Source organism: Marmota monax, unplaced genomic scaffold (genome assembly GCF_021218885.2).
Source record: "Marmota monax isolate L192 unplaced genomic scaffold, Marmota_monax_Labrador192_F-V1.1 WCK01_AAM20220418_F8-fsc00056, whole genome shotgun sequence".
Lineage (NCBI taxonomy): Eukaryota > Metazoa > Chordata > Mammalia > Rodentia > Sciuridae > Marmota > Marmota monax.
The window spans coordinates 2,318,742-2,337,874 of record NW_026695212.1 but is presented as its reverse complement, the minus strand read 5'-3'; the positions used below and the strand labels follow the sequence as shown (position 1 = coordinate 2,337,874).

At 42.2% G+C, this 19,133-nt stretch overlaps 2 protein-coding genes across 2 annotated transcripts in view; one reads left to right on the top strand and one right to left on the bottom strand.

Annotated features, from left to right (window-relative positions):
- Nucleotides 1-172: 172 nt before the first annotated feature.
- Nucleotides 173-7,981, bottom strand: LOC131423683 (syncytin-1-like). Its single transcript, XM_058574640.1, has 2 exons — nucleotides 7,871-7,981; nucleotides 173-2,767 (listed from the first exon to the last, which is right to left on the bottom strand). The coding sequence occupies exon 2, from the start codon at nucleotides 2,717-2,719 to the stop codon at nucleotides 878-880; it is 1,842 nt and encodes a 613-aa protein (XP_058430623.1). The 5' UTR covers nucleotides 2,720-2,767; nucleotides 7,871-7,981; the 3' UTR covers nucleotides 173-877.
- Nucleotides 7,982-13,776: 5,795 nt separating this feature from the next.
- Wif1 (WNT inhibitory factor 1) overlaps nucleotides 13,777-19,133 on the top strand; it is a 64,883-nt gene continuing 59,526 nt past the window's right edge. The window contains exons 1-2 of the mRNA XM_046430696.2: nucleotides 13,777-14,290; nucleotides 14,758-14,897. Of these exons, the coding sequence (XP_046286652.1) occupies nucleotides 14,143-14,290; nucleotides 14,758-14,897 (288 nt within the window). The 5' untranslated portion in view covers nucleotides 13,777-14,142. The remainder of the gene's footprint in view (nucleotides 14,291-14,757; nucleotides 14,898-19,133) is intronic.

Here is a 19,133-nt window from a genome sequence, read left to right as displayed (position 1 = left end):
GTGCCATCATGTGAGGAAAGAAGAGCAGGACAGCTGCCTGGGATGGTGATGACTATTTGAGCTGTGCTGAGCTTCAGTAATGAGCTGTCAGTGTTGTGATGTGCCGCGTCCAGCCAAAGGAGCCGAGTCCGGCGAGGGACGGCGAGGTTAAAAGGCACACAGGACACCAAGGTTCTTCATCCAGGAGTCAATAATAATCTTTATTGCTAACACGCCTTTTTTTATACCCCAAGCAGCAGAAGTGGAAAACTACCCAAAAGCAGGAGGGAGGGGGGAGAAATTTAGTTTCAACATCTATTATTGTCAGGTACCGAAACCTCCCTTAACAATAAGTCCATCAGACCAGAAAAGGTCAAGGCATTCCCGTGGGATACATATGTCTCAGACGGACAAGCAGGAACAGAAAAACCGCAAGTTCTCCATGGCCTTGTGAGCTGGCCACACTGGCATGCAGAACAAACTAGTGGAGGTAGGGCTCCAGGGGCCAGGGTGGACCTGCTGCCAACAAGTCCCCCTCTTTTGTTTTTTGCATGCCAGTGGGAATCAAGTAGCCCCTGTCTTAGGTCGTTCACAGCCCTTGCGATGCTTACCCGTCTCTGGGAAGGCCCCGATTCCCTGGCTTAGGTCGCACAGCAAGCGTGAAAGTTGCCCGTCACTGGGTACTACAAGATCAGCTCAAGGTGTTATGACCTATCAAGACATTATTGCGGTAAACGCTTAACCGTCTCCACCTACGGGACCCATGACCGTCACCGCCGAATGGCAGATGTGATTGGACCGAGAGATTAGACAGCAAAGATCCTAGTACAGGAAGGCAAGAGGGAGAGGTATGCATAGAGAAAAGATATGGCAGGAGTTCTTCTTTTAAGGAGGACACTCATCTTCGGATAGGTCTGAAGTATATCTCAGAGGGGCGATCATCCATCTTCAAGCGTTGATAGTGAACCTGTATTGGCTTAGAGGCTAAGATATTAATTTGATCCTTAATGAATTGTACTATCTTATTTACAATGCAGGGTCCTATTGCCACTACTAGAAGGAGGCCTAACAATGGTCCCAATAAGGGAAGAAGATAAGGCAAAAATCCATTAAGTCCAGTCCAGAGAGGGTTCTCAAATAATTCCCTCCTCCTTTTTTCTAGGTCTTCTTGGAGTTGTTTAATTTTTGTGCGAACTATGCCAGATTTGTTAGCATAAAAACAGCACCTCTCCCCAAGGGCTAAACAAATTCCCCCTTGATTGGCAGTAAGCAAGTCTAAACCCCGCCTGTTCTGAAGAACTACTTCTGCTAGAGAGTCTATCTGGTCTTGTAAGTCTTTAATGGTTCCCGACAGGGTTTGCACATCATCTATAAGCTGTTGAGATAGGCGGCGGTAAGAATGTATAGCCGTACCCAATCCTGCCGTGCCTGTACCCACAGCAGCGGTTATTCCAAGGCCAACAAGGAGTGGTAAGGCCTGCACAGCTCTCTTGTGTCTTCTAACTAAGATGTCTAGGCTAGGAATGGGTAGGGGTTCATCTCCTGAGATAATCGTGATATCAGGAAGCAGTAATGCCAGAACGCAACCACCAGTCCAATTTGCTGGGAGCCTGGGAAAAGCTAAATTTCCACCACACATAAAAACTGTACCATTAGGGGGACAAATGGGCGGAGTAGGTGAGGAGTAATTCTTTACTAATGAGCAGTTTCCAAAGGAAGAGATTCCAACATCAACATCATAGGTATTATTTTGCATCATGCCCAGAAGGCATGACATAAAACCACCTAGAGGCTGCACCTTAAAGGGTAGCCCAGATTGACATGTGTTGTCATCATCAATGGTATAATTGATGGGAACCGCCAATGGCATGACTGCACCTGCCATCATGCAGAGCCAGCAATCACCAGCAAGGGTAGGGTTGGAACTGTTAAGTAAAGAAAAGGTAGTTTCTAGGATATCTAATGTATTGGCATCTAAATCAGGAAACTGGGATTTGGGCAATATCAAGGGGTGGTATGTAGGCTTAGGGATCTCCGGCTTTAAAAGCTTAATCACCTGAAGGTGTTTGATAGCATCAGTGGGTCCCCCTCCATCAGAGACTCCGATGGGGGCCTGCATGGGCCAGCAGGAAGGTTTACCCACGACGCCCTCACATCCCGCCTCCGTTAACCGAGTCGTGATGCCTTCCCCTCCCCGGTCACCAAGAAAAGGAATATAATTATAAGTGGTCCCCCATTCTCCACGGGTGTTAGTTAGGATGGCCTCAAAATACTGTTTTCCTTGATTATTAACACAAATTGAGGCCGATGTATAACAGGAGATGTGCATTGCCGGGGTGTAATGACAAGTGGCGGGACAGCTTCCAAGAGTCTCGGTCGGATTAGGGACAACAAGTCCGGGCTTATTAACACATACCCATTTTGGTTGCTTAAATCCTCCGATGTTTTCATTGAGTTCAGCCGCCATGTAGGCTACTTTAGTCCCACAATCAATGCTCTGGATATAACCAGAGGGGGCCGAGTGCCGGGGCCCTCCCTTACACTCACAAGGGGCTCCAAAAAGATATTCATGAATATTCCCAGGTGGGGGGTCAAGCCCTCCTTCAGCAAACCTGTCCAGAATGAATGCCACAAGCGGGGTCCAGCTCATGAGGTGTGTCTCGGCACTCACTTGAAGGGGTGAGAACAACAGCGGCAGGATCAGCCATCTTGGGAACTTCATTTTGTCTTGAATTTTCATTCACCGGTCTGGTGCAGCGCTCCGGGATCCAAATGGGCTTCTCAGTTCCTGGGGGAAAAACACATACAGCTCCCCTCACTCTAGCTAAGAGTGGAGCCGGGGGTTGCCACTTTCCGGTGGATAAATCTTTCCACCTTATTTGAGCATCTTGTACAGTGGGAGGGGAAAAGTGGCGTTGTGCAGCCGTGCGCCCTCCAGTGTCAGTGAGTAAAAAATTTAAAGTAAATAAGGTTATGCTTAGAAGTGCTTGTGGTCCCTGACAATTCCGGTATATCTCCCCCTCTTTTGTTTTTTGTAAATAAGTTTTTAAATGTTGATGGGCTCGTTCCACGATAGCTTGTCCCTGTGGATTATAAGGGATTCCAGTCTTATGATTAATTTCCCATTGGGTGCAAAACTGTTGAACCGCCTGGCTTACATATGCGGGACCATTATCGGTTTTGAGGCATCGTGGGGTGCCCATGGAGGAAAAGGCTTTTAGAAGATGACTGATTACATCCTTAGCCTTCTCTCCAGTATGTAAGGTGGCAAAAATGAAGCCAGAATATGTGTCAGTGGAAACATGTATAAAGGAGAGCTTACCAAAGCTAGAGAAGTGTGTAACATCAGTTTGCCAGACATCATTAGGTTGTAGTCCTCTTGGATTAACCCCAAGGGAAGGAGAATGAATAAATGGTGCACAGGTTGGACATAATGAGACAATCTGTAAAGCTTGGTCTCGTGAACATCCTGTGTGGAAGCGTAAAGACTGTGCATTTAAATGAAATTTGTTATGGAATTGTAAGGCCTTATCATATTTGGTCGTCACACAGGAAAGGCCAACAGCATGAGTAGCAGCGTCTGCTTTTGCGTTGCCCTCTGACAAAGGTCCAGGGAGCCCTGAATGGCTTCGGATGTGGCCAATGTATAAAGGATCTCGTCTAGCCCAAATGAGAAGCTGAACTACCTGTAGTTGTTCTGTGATGGTGGATTGCTTTCCAATATATGATGTTGTTTCTATGACTAGAGCCAGATTAGCTACATATAAGCTGTCAGTATATACATTAAGAGGAATAGAACTATAGACTTTGAGAGCTATGATTAAAGCTTCAACTTTTGTCTTTTGGGCCGACTGACCTGACACAGGTTGTCGGAGAATTTGAGATCCATCAAAAATGACGGCAAATCCATTTTTGGCCCCATCTGTATATACAGTTTGGGCCTTTGGAATAGGTTCCCTTTTTATAATCTTTGGGAAGATAATGGGACACCTTTTAAAGCCCTCCAAAAGTCTATGTTTAGGGAAGTGATTATCAATCTGACCCTTGAAGCTGCACAGGAAAAGACACCAAAGGTCATGTTCTTGTTGTAACTTGTGTATCATATCTTGAGTGTAAGGTTGAATAAGTATGTCAAAGGTTTTTCCAAACAATGCATCACCCAAATATTTAGCCTTCCAAATTAAGTTAATAACTAGCTCATAAAAGGGAGTCAATACCCGGGGGTTAGAAGCCGGCAAGTGGACCCAATAAATGGGACCCGTTTGCCAGAACACTCCTGTGGGAGTAATTTTAGAAGGTAGAACTATAAATGACAAGGGCAGAGAATAATCTATCTGCGTAATCTGCATGTCCTGCAGAGCCTCTTCTATTAGCCTCAGTGCTCGTAAGGCTTCTGGTGTAGGTACTGTATACGACGTAGGAGAAGGATCTCCTCGCAAGAGGTCATACAGGGGTTTGAGCTCTCCAGTTGGAATATGAAAGGACGGGCGCAGCCACTGTATTTCTCCGAGGAATGTCTGCCACTGATGTAAAGTTTTGAGCTGATTTATCTGGAACTGGGGTCTCTGGGGAAAGATTTCTATGTTATTAATGATGTATCCCAAATAATTGTAAGGGTGTTGAAACTGCACCTTTTCGGGTGCTATGACCAGCCCTGCCCCTTTTAGAAGGGATTGGAGGACTTCATAAGATTGAAGAAGCCTTTCTTTCTTGGGCCCTGCCAGTAAGATGTCATCCATATAATGAATGAGGTAGAGCTGTGGGAACTGCTGTCGAAAGGGTCGTAAAACCTCAGCTACAAAATATTGGCACATTGTAGGACTATTAGTCATCCCTTGAGGTAGGACGGTCCATTCATACCGTTGGTAAGGTTCCGTAAAGTTTGTGGAAGGCAAGGAAAAAGCAAAACGCTTTCGGTCTCGTGGGTCTAAGAGGATAGAGAAGAAACAATCTTTTAAATCTATAACAATAAGATGCCAATCCTTTGGGATCGCAGTAAGAAAGGGTAGCCCTGGCTGTAAGGGTCCCATGGGTTGCATAGTTTTATTAATAGCTCGTAGGTCCTGAAGAAGTCTCCACTTCCCAGACCCCTTTTGTATAACAAAAATAGGGGTATTCCAAGGGGAGGTAGAGGGCACCACGTGTCCTAACTTAAGCTGGTCTTGAACTAATAGGGAAGCGGCCTGTAATTTGTCCTTAGTTAGGGGCCACTGTTCTACCCACACAGGGTCATCTGATAACCAAGTAATGGACAGTGGAGGTGGCCGCACTTCAGTGGCCCCTAGGATAAATTTCCCAGTCCTCTCCGGTCTCTTCCCCACCGGGTAACCTGTTCTGCTGGATCCACGGGTGATATTCTGCCCTCATGTCTCTTTCTTAGTCCCCTTCCAGGGATCCATCCCATGTCTAGCATTGCATCATTAACAAAGTCATTATTTCCTTTCAAAGTCTGGGTAGTGAGAATAGCCCCCATTTGATGAAGTAAGTCCCTCCCCCAAAGATTCGTGGGGAGTCCAGTCACCACATAAGGCTGGAAATGGCCACTATGTCCTTCTCCATCTCTCCATTTTAAAAAGGAGGCACTTCTTTTTGGTCGGGTCTGTCCTATCCCCTGTAATATGGCCGAGGGACTCTGGAGGGGCCAGGCAGGTGGCCATTGTTTTTCAGAAATGACAGAGACATCTGCCCCCGTATCTAGTATTCCCTTGAAAGCCTTGTCCTGTATCTCAATGGTCAGGTTGGGACACGAATCCAAATGAGCTACACAAAAGGCCTGGGGAGTTCCAGTGGAGCCAAAGCTGACGTCGCCCCGGGACCCACGGAGGGTGTGCCCAGGAATGGAAGCTAAAGGTAGCAGCAGCAATTGAGCTATACGCTCCCCGGGGGGAAGAATAACAATTCCTTGGGTAGCTTCTACTACTATCTTTATTTCTCCCTGATAATCAGCATCAACAACCCCCATAAGAATCTTCAAGCCCCACTGAGTTGCGCTACCTCGTCCCAACACTAGTCCCACCGTCCCCTCTGGCAGGGGTCCAAAAACCCCAGTAGGCAGCGTCCGGGGTCCCATTTGGGGAGTTAATACCGCTCGGGAGGTGGAACTGAGGTCCAGTCCTGCGCTTCCTGGTGTTCCCCTGGGGAGTTCCCAGATAGAAAGGGGTTGGTCAGTGGGAGGCGGCGGAGACGCCCACTCCCTGGGGCACTGTTCTGTCCCTGCACTGCCCCGTACACTTTGGCTTCCGGGCCCGGGGCGGGCCCCTGCTCCCGTTTCCCGACGGTATTGGGTTACCATGGATGTCAAATTTTGACCTGCACTCACTGCTCCAATGATTTCCTTTATGACATCTAGGACAAATTCCAGGCATCCCTCTGCCAGCACCCTCACTCCTTTCCTGGCAGTTTCTCTTTATATGTCCCTCTTTCCCACATTTAAAACACCCCTTAGAGCGGGTTCCCCTGTTATCAGCTTTTTGCATTCCAGTCTTAAGGGCAGCAGCCAAAACCTGACCAGTAATATGAGGCCCATCTATATCTTTGCATGCTCGAATCATGTCATCTATACTTTTGGCCCGGGAGGACTTAATAGCATTTTGGCAGTAAGTGTTAGCGTTTTCATATGCCAGTTGTCTAATAAGTGGCATAGCCTGTTCTAGATTAGGGAATATTTTTCCAGCAGCCTGCATTAGGCGGGCTATAAAGTCTGAATAAGGTTCAGAGGGTCCTTGAGAGATCTTGGAAATTTTTGCTTCAGTCTTAGAAACGGGCAGGGCTTTCCAGGCATGGACTGCAGCTGAGGCTATTTGAGCATAAACACCTGGGTCGTAATTAATTTGTTGTCCTATGGTGGCATACTGCCCAGTTCCTGTCAACATTTCAGCATTTCGCCGTTGATGGCCCGCATTCAGGTTAATCTGAGCCAGCTCGCGGCACCTTTCATGATATTCACTTTTCCACAATAAGAAATCCCCTCCAGATAACACAGCCCTGCAAAGTTGCTGCCAATCATTGGGTATCAGTTGACTGGCTGAGAAGGACTCGAAGAGGGTCAATGTGAAAGGGGCATGAGGTCCATAATTAATGACCGCCTCCTTAAGCTGTTTTATGTCCTTGAAGGCTAGGGGGACATGGGCTCTGGCCGGCTGTCCATCAGCATCGGCGTTTTCAATCATTGGAAAAACCTGAGCCGCTCTAGAACCCCAGTGGACCCCCGCCCGTCTAGTAGGGGCGTCCTCATTCCAATCAGGATTATAGGGAGGAGGTGCGGCAATTGAGGGGGCCCTAGGCACCCTCACATTTGCCCTTTTAAGGCGATGTTCTAGTTCCTCTATCTCCCTTTCTAATCCCTCCTCTTCCTCAGAGAGAGAACTGAGGTCCTCAGGATCCTTTTCGGGCTTAGAAATCTGGAGGCGTTTCCTACCCTCCGAGCCTGAGTCCTCAAGGGGACCCTCATCCTTTAAGGATTCTGCCATTTGCTCTTCCTGCACCTGATTAAGGGCCTGTTCACATTCAGCAAGCTGATCCTTGATCTTTACTTTATCTGTTAATAAAGCATCCTTTACCAACCTCCATAAGGAAAAGGTGGCAACTGGGACACTGTCCAAGCCCCGGTCCCTCAATAATTTCTGAAGGTCATGCCTCACCAGGTCCCAGTCACTATTATTAAGAAATCCTCCTGTCAGAAACCAAGGACAAGCCTGGGCAATAATTTCAACGAATTCGGTTGCAGTCTTAGTTTTTATTCCTGTTCCTTGTGTATTTAACAGCTCTTTCAGTTCGTTGGCCAGACGAACCTTCGCTGTTGAGTTACCCATGGTACGTACCCTGTCTCTTTAAATTATCTTTAAACCAATCCTCCCCCTTCTTTCTTAGAAGGTGAGCCCCGTCCGCTTACCCCTGCTTTCCGGATCTCAGTGGGAACCTCCAATTGCCGCGTCCAGCCAAAGGAGCCGAGTCCGGCGAGGGACGGCGAGGTTAAAAGGCACACAGGACACCAAGGTTCTTCATCCAGGAGTCAATAATAATCTTTATTGCTAACACGCCTTTTTTTATACCCCAAGCAGCAGAAGTGGAAAACTACCCAAAAGCAGGAGGGAGGGGGGAGAAATTTAGTTTCAACATCTATTATTGTCAGGTACCGAAACCTCCCTTAACAATAAGTCCATCAGACCAGAAAAGGTCAAGGCATTCCCGTGGGATACATATGTCTCAGACGGACAAGCAGGAACAGAAAAACCGCAAGTTCTCCATGGCCTTGTGAGCTGGCCACACTGGCATGCAGAACAAACTAGTGGAGGTAGGGCTCCAGGGGCCAGGGTGGACCTGCTGCCAACAGTGATGTACAGTTCTTAAGTGATGCAGTATGCGAGCAGCACAGCAAGAAGAGCTGGCCTGGGGAGGTGACAGCTGCCTACTTTGGGAGAAACTGACTGAAGCAACAAAAGAAACAATCTTTTTCTACTTTTAAAAATAGTTTTTAATTACAGGAGCATCTGCTCATTTTATTAAAAGTCAGGAAATATTTGTGAACAAAGTGGAAATCATTCCCTCGTCTGATTCTCATTCCCCATAGACAGTTGTTGGAAATAATTTGGTATATAATCCATCAAGCATTATATATAAATATGTGCATTAAATAGATAATCATAATCTCTACATCATTATGTACCTAGAGTTATTATATATACATACACACATGTATAGTTTCTTTTTTCCATTTTTTTATTGGTTCATTATAATCATACATAATGGTGGGATTTATTGTTGCATATGCCTACATGCACAGAGGATAACAATATAATTTGACCAACATCATTCCCCATTATTTCCTCTTTCCCTCCCCCAAGTTCCTATCTATATTTTCTTAAAACAGGATTACATTAAGCATAATGCTTGGCAACTTGCACTTTTCATTTCCTTCTTATGACTCCTCTTCCACAGCACTGTGCTATGAGGTGTTTGCTCCTCTCCTTTTCCAAACACAGCTCAGGGTGTAGCTGATATGCTCCATTCTCAGACCCAACACCTATAGTCACCAGGAGAGTTCTGGCTGAGACCACAAGGTGGAGTGTCCTGCTTGCTTGGCTGAGTGAATATCTGGGCACTGACAGGAAGCCCCTTGTCCCTCACAGCTGCACTTCCATAATGAAGACAGGTTACAGCCCCCTCAGACACTTTCTTCTTCCCTGTTCACTGTCGCCCCTCCTTGCCATGGGTAGAAATTTCAGGACCACACAAAAGCCCAGCAGGTCTGGCTAAAAGGTGAACTTGGTTGAGGAGTGGTACAACTATGAGAACTAAGACAGTGCTTGTCCTGTTTGAAGGACAGACACTGTTCACACCATCTGATTATCCCTTTAAAAGAAGGAAATATTGCCAGACCTCTCAATTTGTAAGAGAAGCCAGAAATCCCATTTTTTGAAATGAGAAATCTGAATGTCAAATGTTTGCAGCTAAGTTTTTTTGTTTTTTTTTAAGTATCGTGGTCTTCATCACTTTTAAAATTTTAGAATAGTTTTTAGATGTACAACAAAAATGTCAAAGATAGCACAGAAAGTTCCACTACACCTCATTCCTCATAGTCTCTGTTATTAATATCTTACATTAACATATTTATCACAATCGATGAGCCAATATTAATAAATTACTATTAATTGTTTATTTAGATTCCCTTAGTTTTTAGCCTAAGGTCCATTTTCTGTTCCTGGATTCAATCCAGGATATCTTGTTACATTTAATTGTGATGTATCCTTAGGTTCCTCTTGGCTGTGACAGTGTCTCAAACTTTCTTTGTGTTTGATGACCTTGATCATTTTGAGAAGTACTGATTAGGTATTTTACAGACTGTTCCTCAGTTGGATGTTTCTGACATTTTTCTCATGATTGAACTGTGGTGGTTTTCAGGAGGAAAACCAAAGAGATGACATCCCCTTTTCATCACATCATATCAAGGATACATATTATCAACTTGACCTACTGTTGTTGCCCTTGACCCTGGTCACTTAGAGGAGGTACTGTCTGTCAGCTTTTTCCATTACAAAGTTACTTTTGCCCTTTTTTCTATAGTGCTCTATATGAAAGGACATCACTGCACATCCATAATTAAGGAGTGGGGAGTTATGTAAGACAGTGTCTCTACATAAATTCCAGTAAGCCTCTCTGCTGTTCTCTGTGGCTTTACTTCCTGCAGTTTCAGATACCTGTGGTTAACTGAAGCCCAAAAATATTGGGTGGAGAATTCCAGAAATAAACAACATATATATAGGTTTTAAATTGCATAATGAGTAGCAGGGTGAAATCTCACACCGTTCCCCTTCATTCAGCCCAGGACTTGGGTCAGCATAAACTCAACTGTATATGCTACTTACCCATTAGTTACTTAGCAGTTGGCTCAGTTATTAGTTGATTGCCACATATTACAGTGTTGGTGTTCAAGTAACCATTACAAAGTAGCCTAACATGATGTCTGTCACAAGGCCTGCCTCATCCACTGCACTTCATCTCATCAAGTGAATACTGCATCATCTCACATCTTCACACAGAAAGATGAAGATGGTACAGTCAGACATTTTGAAGGGGAGTGGACTCTACTTTCACATAACTTTTATTATGCCACCTTATAATAATTGTTCTATTTTACTATTTGGTTATTATTTTTAATTTTTAATCTCTTACTGTGCCTAATTTATGAGTTAAATTTTATTATAGATATGTAGATATAGAAAAAAATACATGGTTTGGTACCATCTGCAGTTCTAGGTGTCCAAAGGAGGAAAACTGTTTTTGGAATTCTCAGCATAATCTTCTGTAAACAGCTCCTACCTACATTTGTGGCTTCACCTCCAGCTGCTACCTCCTCCCTCTCACTACAGGCTCATCATGTACAGATTAGCACCCTCACATCTTGCAGAGTGCCATTCTTGGTTCTGTCTTTTTGCTCTCATTACTGGTGCTTTCTGTGTACAGACTCCTGTCTGTCTCCTTGCATGTTTAATTTCCCCTTTACCTTCAAGACTGTGCAAGTACCCTCTACTCTAGGAGGTCTTCTTAGAACCCAGCCTGCATTAAGTGGCTTTTCTGTGGGTCCCAAAATATACTGTGCATGTCCCTATCAGGACATTCATCCCTCTCTAATTCTCAACACTCATTCTCAACACTCCCCTGTTAGTTTGAGAGTTTTTCAAGAACAGGGCTGTCTTTTCACTTGCTTTTCTATCCTCTGTGTCTGTGCAGTGCATACATCAGACACTTAGTAAATGTATTTTGAATGAATAAATGAAAAACACAGTTTCAAATATGAGATTTCTTCTTTGGATTTCCTGTTTCTATCTTATCAAATCATCATGTTCTGCCTTATATTATGACTGTTTAGATGCTTGTCATTTGACTAGTTCCAAATGCTCTGTGAGGGATGAGGTTGTATTTTGTTTTTCTTGTAGTTTCTAGGTCAGTATCCTGGATATAATGAATACTTAATAAATCTTTGTTCAATGAGTGAATGAGTTAATGAACAAATAAATGAAGCTGCAAACATAATGGATGAGCATGAATCACACAAGGAAAGGAAGCATAATGGACTGGAAAATAAAGGGTAGAATTTTCAAACTAAACAAAGTTGATCTGTAATGCCTCCAGTACAGTATTTCTAAATTTTTATTATGTGAAAATAACTGTTGTTACATTTTTATTTGAGTAGATAAATTATAAACATTACTCTAAATGAAAGTTATTTTTCCTTAACAATAAAAAGGATGGAAACAAAGCCCAATTCAGCTCCTTGGTGGATCTTCCCACAAAAAGATACACCCTATGTTTCATAAAAAATAGCTGACTGTTTATAACACATAATATATTCCTTCCCTCCTTTCAAAAGCCAAAATGTCTTAAATCCAAGATTTCTTAAATAGCATTTTTCTTTATATACCTACAAAAAAAATTAGAATGTTTCTAAGTGTCCTTTGCTGGGAAGAAGTAAACAGAAAAAAAAGCATTCTGGAAGGGGAAAATATCCTTACAATAAAATAGATAATTATTATCATCAATACCAAATCCAACTGCTGCAGAAGAGCCTCGCTCAGAGGAAATTGAATTAAGAATGAATTTAGTCCCTCTTTTTCTCTCAACAAAAAGTAAATCACATGGATAGTTCTCAGTATTTGATTAGAACAACCTGTAGAGGGCGTTCTTGCACCAGGAGCCATAAAGAGTTGAGAATTACTAAGGGGGAAAATCTTCAATCAAAACAATACTTCCCTAGTCAAAGAAAATGTCTGTTGTGTTGTGAAATTATCTTTAACTGTGTGACACTGGCATTACTGTGTTAAAGTGCTTCAAAGATTGCCTAATGTATTACTATATTATATAAATGAATATTCATTGCAACAAAGAGTAATGAATTGTTGGACAAGAGCTAAATATTTTAAAGGAAGAATGGCTATGAAGCTTTGGATGCAAAGAGACCTAATTATGATTTACCTATCAGAATAAGGTAGTGGCTAACAATGGGCTTTGGAATCAGATGCTTGGGATTTGCATCCTGACTGTCGAACTGGATATCCACAGTCAACTTGCTAGACTTTAGGAACCTTGAGAATAATAACAGAATGTACTTTGAAGAGGTGTGAGAATTAAGTAAGCATTGAAAAGTGCTTTAAAATTAAGATACCGCAAGTTCATATCACTCAAGAGTTCTTGTCTAACTCTTTTGCCCCCTCCCCATTTTGTCCTATCAATTGGATAAGGGACATATTTCACAATTGAAAAGGTACATTCTGTTCTTTTTCCTAATGTCCCATAGCCTAATGTTTATTTAACTTAATTTATGCACATGTCCAGCTTCTTCTCTATGGTTTCTGTTTGCTTTTCCCTTTTGAGGTACCCATTCTCTACAAAGGACTGAGTGAAACACCACGCCCAACCCCAGACACAGGATCCTTGAGGCATTTGTCTCAGCATCTGGGTACTAAAGAACAAAGAGAAGTAAACAAAGCATTCCCGAGTCTTGAAAACTTTCTAAGTTTCTGAAAAACCTTTTGCTTCTGTGTTCTTTGCACATTCAGGGAATTAGGCAAGAGGCATAAATCCTTCGTGCTGTGATTCCACTGGATAGGTGATGCTGTTGGCCACTGCCTGCCAAGTACACTTCCCGCAGGCACAGCAGAGCCTTGGTCTTATCCCCAATTGCCTGATTTTTCAGTAACTGAACACCCGCCTCCCATTTTTAAAACCATCGCCAAAATGTGAAAATAATCACGACTCCCAGGGATCAGGTATAGCTATCATCCAGGACCTAGGGAACTCTTCTAGGTACTGCTGGGTTATCAGGAAGACAAGTCTCCACACCTGTTGGGTGTCGCTCAAGTGCAGAAAGAAAGTCCTAAACCAAGCCGAATGCCTGCGATCAACACCACTGGACAGTCAAGATTCAAGCGTTAACTGGAAGCGATTCAGAGAAGACTGTGTTTGGAAAACGAGGGAGGAGAGAGAGTGAAGAGAGAATAGAGAGGGAATATACTGTCGGAGAGGGAGAGAGAGTAGAAACTGTGCCTTCAGTTAGCAACGGGTAAAAAGCCCATTTCTCGGCTCATCCCACTCCCCCATCCCCATGCCTCTCTGACCAGAAGAGGGGACGCGTGACGTCCCAGGGGTCCCTTTGAGGGTGCTTCTCTTTGGGCGTCTGGTCCACCCGCGCCTTGGTGAGCTCGCCACCGGGCGCTCCGCAGCGTTAACGCGGACTCCAGGGTCCCCCGCCGCCCCGCCCCCCGCGGCCCGCAGCGCCCCCCGGCGGCGACAGGCTCGACGTCGCAGACCCCACTTCTGGCTTGCACCTCGCTCTGGCCAGCCCTTTCTGCTCTTCCTCTTCCACCGTATTTGACCCTCAGACTGTTGGCGTGGCCGGGCTTGCTGGCATCTCCGGCATTGCCAGCCTTGCGTCTCTGCCTTCTCCTCTCGGCTCGCGCCCCCTCCTCCTGTGCGGCTTGCGCCCGCTCATCCCCTCCTTTCCCCTCCCTTCTCATCGCCTCCTTCCCAGGCTTACTCTCACCGGAGCCGGGAGGCTCCACGTCCAGCAGCTCCGGGTGAGGGCTGAAGCCGAGCTAAGAACTTAAGAACCGCAGGTCGGGTAGGTGCTGCAGGAGTTTCGCCACCCGCAAGGAGGTCCGAAGCAGCATGACCCGGAGGAGCGCCTTCCCTGCCGCTGCGCTGCGGCTCTGGAGCATCCTCCCGTGCCTGCTGGTGCTGAGGGCGGAGGCCGGGCAGCCGCGGGAGGAGAGTCTATACCTGTGGATCGATGCGCACCAGGCAAGAGTGCTCATAGGTAAGGGCCCCTTCCCTGCCCCGTGTCCTCACTCTCTCCATTAAAGGAGGAATACCTGTATTTAATATGTTTAAAACTTAATGTCCAAGGGCTATCGCTACCCACCGCCCCCACCTCCGTTCCATTTTTTTCCATCTGAATGCTAATACTTTTCTCTCAAGAAACGAAGGTTGAGCAAGTGATCTGATCATGCAGCTGGTAGTTACAGCCCTACGTTTTTAGGTGCGTCCAGAGTTTGTATCAATTAATTCCATGTCCATCCCCCCCCCCCCCAAAGCAAGTGTCTGTTCCCATCATCCTTAAGCACGTATAGAGGAAAAGTAATCTCAGTAGGGTTGTGGGTACCAAAGTCAGGTGCTTTGTGGCAAGAAGTAATTCTTTGGTTTTCTTTTTGTATGAAACTTCTGATTTGTATTCTTTCAAGTCCACCTAGTTTGATAGTTTTGCTTATTATTTAAAAAAAACAGGATTTGAAGAAGATATCCTGATTGTTTCCGAGGGGAAAATGGCCCCCTTTACGCATGATTTCAGAAAAGCACAACAGAGAATGCCAGCTATTCCTGTCAATATCCATTCCATGAATTTTACCTGGCAAGCTGCAGGGCAGGTAAGTTCTGGAAGTGTGGGAGAAAAAAAAATGCCCTTTAACATTTCTACTACCTGATGGTAAATAGGAATGATATTATAAAGTGTGTAATATGGTACATTTCATTTTAAAGAGTATTTTCTCATTTGGTCGCCAAAAAAGATGATTCGCATTTATTTAAATATTTTAAGTTGTCACATAAATTGGAGATTCTCAAAATAAAGGGACAAGCAATGCCCCCGAGCTTACTATTCTGATACCACACGTTGTCTTTAGACTACTAGAAATATAAAGACTTCAAATACTAACATCACTATGTCTCTCTGATCATTGTCATTAAAATTTAACATAATATATAAAACACTCATTTTTCCCTAGCATGTGCCGACCATTTGGACATTGTTTATACTTTACAGAAAAATTGAAGGTCTACATAAGTATTTTTGACACAGTGCATTTTAAAAAGCTGATGTGCTAAATGTTTTTCACTGGAATGTGAATGCTGTATATTTCTGGTAGGAGTTCATAGACTGAAAAGGTGTCAGTTACGTAAGAATGTTATAAAACACTTCAGCCTATTGATTTTTAAAGTTACTATTTAAATACTTTCCTGTGGAAAAAAAAAACTGCAGTCTATTTTTATGAAGCATTCTTTTTATTCCTTAGCACCTGAGTGTCTTTTGTACGTTACCTTTTATACATTTTTTCAGTATAATACAAATGGCCTTTTATTTTGGAAAGAAAGGGAGAATAAAAATGCTTATGGGAGTTTAATTTCTGTAGTACAATTGGAGAATATACTCTAGAGGACAAATGGCAAGTAATAAATTCTTTTGCTCATTAGTTGGTAAAATGTGCCTACTATGAAAATCATTGTAGTTATAATTAAAATCACATTTTAGGTCTTTTTATTCTAGAATTACTGGAGTGGCTATTTTCAAGAAGAATAGGATTAAAAGAACATTTTATAAAAAGTAACTATTTTAAATTGAAAACCCACTTTGGTTTCCTCTAATTGCCTGTTATAGTATGGGCATGATCATTTTAGCTGTCTTTTTTCCTTCAAGTTTGTCCTCTATTTTAAATAAATTTTTCTAAAATAGATCAAATCTAGACAGTTCAATGCTTTCATTGCTATGTGGTTAAAAAATAATAACGACGCTTTGGATCCACTGACATTCATAATAGGAAGATCATGTATTCTAGTACTCCATTGTGCAGATAAATTCACTGAGGCTTCTATTGTTCTACAGGGATAATGTTCCTTTTCTCCCTGAAATTCCCTCTTTAGAGATACTCTTTGGGCAATTAATTTTGTAATATTGTGAAATTAATAATAAATCAAGGAATGATCTTTCATTATCTTCTTTTCTTTTTATCTGAATCTGTTTACTTATGGTTGACCACTTGACAGATGGGCTTAGTATTAATTCTATGTTTTAAAGAAAGACATTTTGACCTGTATCTTTATGGATCTTTCTCAACCATTAGAAGGTATCTTGAACTGCATCCCATTAGCTGAAGATGTTTGGTAACTACAGGAGAGGCAAACAATGCCAGGAGCTCTCTCCTGCCTTCCTTGTTCCTTCCTTCCTTTCTTCTTATTCCTTTTGCATATGAGTTGGTCTTCTGAAGAATGGAATTGGAGGCAAAGGCTTCAATTCCATGTTCAATTCCCCTATTGCTTTAGAGCAGTACATGCTAGCAAATATGGGCATATTGTTGAATATAAAATGGATTGGCTTATTAAACAGCCTCGGGAATATGTCTTTTGGAGGATTAGGGAAATAGTGAAACTGGCATAAAGATGAAGCTTCTATCATTCCCCCTCCTGCTTAGGTCCTGATCATCCAGATGCATTATCTAATTTGGCAGGACAGTGTTAGCACCTCAATTAAGTTACTGTGCTCTCTACATTCATTATGCTCTGGGATAGGTTACCTCAGGTAACTACCTGAAATCTGGTGTCTCTTTTCTTTATAGGTGTGTGGGGGGATGATCTACACAATGTCGAACAACAATATGTTTAAAATATTATTTAAATATGATTAATTTTACTCACTAAAGTTGTGTGATTCCAGAACTTTAAGTTTTCGAATGCAAGGACATTTTGAAGATGGGAAAAATAATGACTTCAATACCAATTAAGTAGTTTGAAAGGCATCTATGGCTAAAGCCAAACCACATCAAAACATTTACATGGAAAATGAAAAGTTCTTTCCATTACATAGTTACTTCATCCAAATAATATCAAACACTTAGGTGTTTCAGTAACACATAAACAAAACACATACCTGATTAATGAAATTTTAAACTTTATAGTTAAGTATTTTAGCAACATGAACAAAGTTAAAGCAACTTTAGGATGGAAGACCTAGTAGAGGCAGTAAAGTGTCACCTACTTCCTATAAATTATTAGTCTGGTAAACAAAAGTGTTCTTGGAGCTATATAAAATACATTGCATAGTCTACTTTAGACAGATGCGAATAAAAATTATAGTGAGGTTCCTTTCCCCACATCAAGTTGGTCCATTCTTTTAAAAGTTTGTGGGGTGTTTTGTTTTGTTTTTGGTATTTGAAGAGTTTGTCCATACTCATATGTTGCTGATGTTTTGATGTTTGTGTTAGCTTTTTTACAGGGCAAATCGAACTGAATGAAAAAAAGGCTTGACATGAATCCTTTGAATGGGAAATTTTACTTCCATAATTCATTCTCAGTAAATAGTCATAAACATGGTCCAGAAATGTTTCTTATCTTTATTTCTTTTTCTTTTTTTTTAATTTTTTTTTTAGTTGTAGTTGGACACAATACCTTTATTTTATTTATTTTTATGTGGTGCTGAGGATCAAACTCAGTGCCTTGCTAGTGCTAGGTGAATGCTCTACCTCTGAGCCACAACCCCAGCCCTCTTTCTTTTTACTTTTTAAAATATTTTTTAAGTTCTAGATGGACACAATACATTTATTTATATATTTTTACATGGTGCTGAGGATTGAACCCAGTGCCTCACTTGTGTGAGGCAAGCACTCTACCAGGAGCCACAAACCCAGCCCCCTTATTTTTCTTTTTATACAAGTAAAAGCATGGACATAACCTAGAGGTCCAGCAATAGTAGCAGAACACAATGAAGCAATAATAAGTATATTCTAAGCCTCCGTTTGAGGCCATGGAAAGATATTCATGACTAATTAAGAAGTCTGCAACATAGCATCTTCTGTATTATTCCATTATGAAATAGGTTGGTAGACACAGGGAAAAAACCCTCTGATCAACATCTGATCCTCCAAAGTGTAAACATGGATTACATCTGCATCTATTATGTTTTTGTTCTTCCACAATGAGGATGCATTGGTGTATAATATTTAAAAAATTACATTAAGATATGTAAAAATCATGTGTTTAAAATTGTATGATGTTCTAGATTATAAGTATTTCATCCATTTTTATTATCTGGCATCATTTTCCCACTACACCTTACTCAACAAAATGATAAAAACAGTTGGTTGCTGGGTGTAATCTATCTCTGGATATCAAATAACTCATTCACGTGCATCTGATTCTCACCAATTGTTTCTTCTTTCTTTCTTTTTTTTTTTTTTGAGGTCTCCCAAAACTCTTTTTTTATAATGCTTTCCTGCCTGAAATCATCCTACCTGATCCCTCTCTCTTTCCCTAAAATTCTTGTTTTCCTGGCCTCCATTTTATCTCCTATATAAAATACTCATTTTCTGGTATGCCTCTTTTCCAGGCTTTTAGTTGAGAGAAGATTTTCCACTGAAGAGGCCGCAGCTTAAAGGACTTTCAGTCATTAAGGGGAAATTCTCTTTATTATTGTATGTAACTTTTTAATAGTTAATATTTTTCGATGAGGCATACTTTTTTCCCCCTAAATTTGAGACAGGCAGGGGCCATGAGCAACCATTTTGGTTCTCTAAATTAGGTACTAATTAAACATTTTATTTGGAAAATAACACTTCCTAAAACCAATGGTTTTTGAGTAAAAATTTAATGAGAGGTTTTGTTAGAAAAATCTGAATTCTAACATTAGGACAACGCTACTGATTTCCATATGAACCAGTTTGGTGTAAGGCCAAAAGGTTTTATTTACATAGCTCTTATAAATATATCTTCATTTATAAAGATCATACAGACTTGATCTTAATAACTGTAATATGTTCTATTACCTGCAAAAAACACGCTAAGATACCGTGAATCTGGTACCAAGTTAACAAGGCATCTCTTTTTTTTTTTTTTTT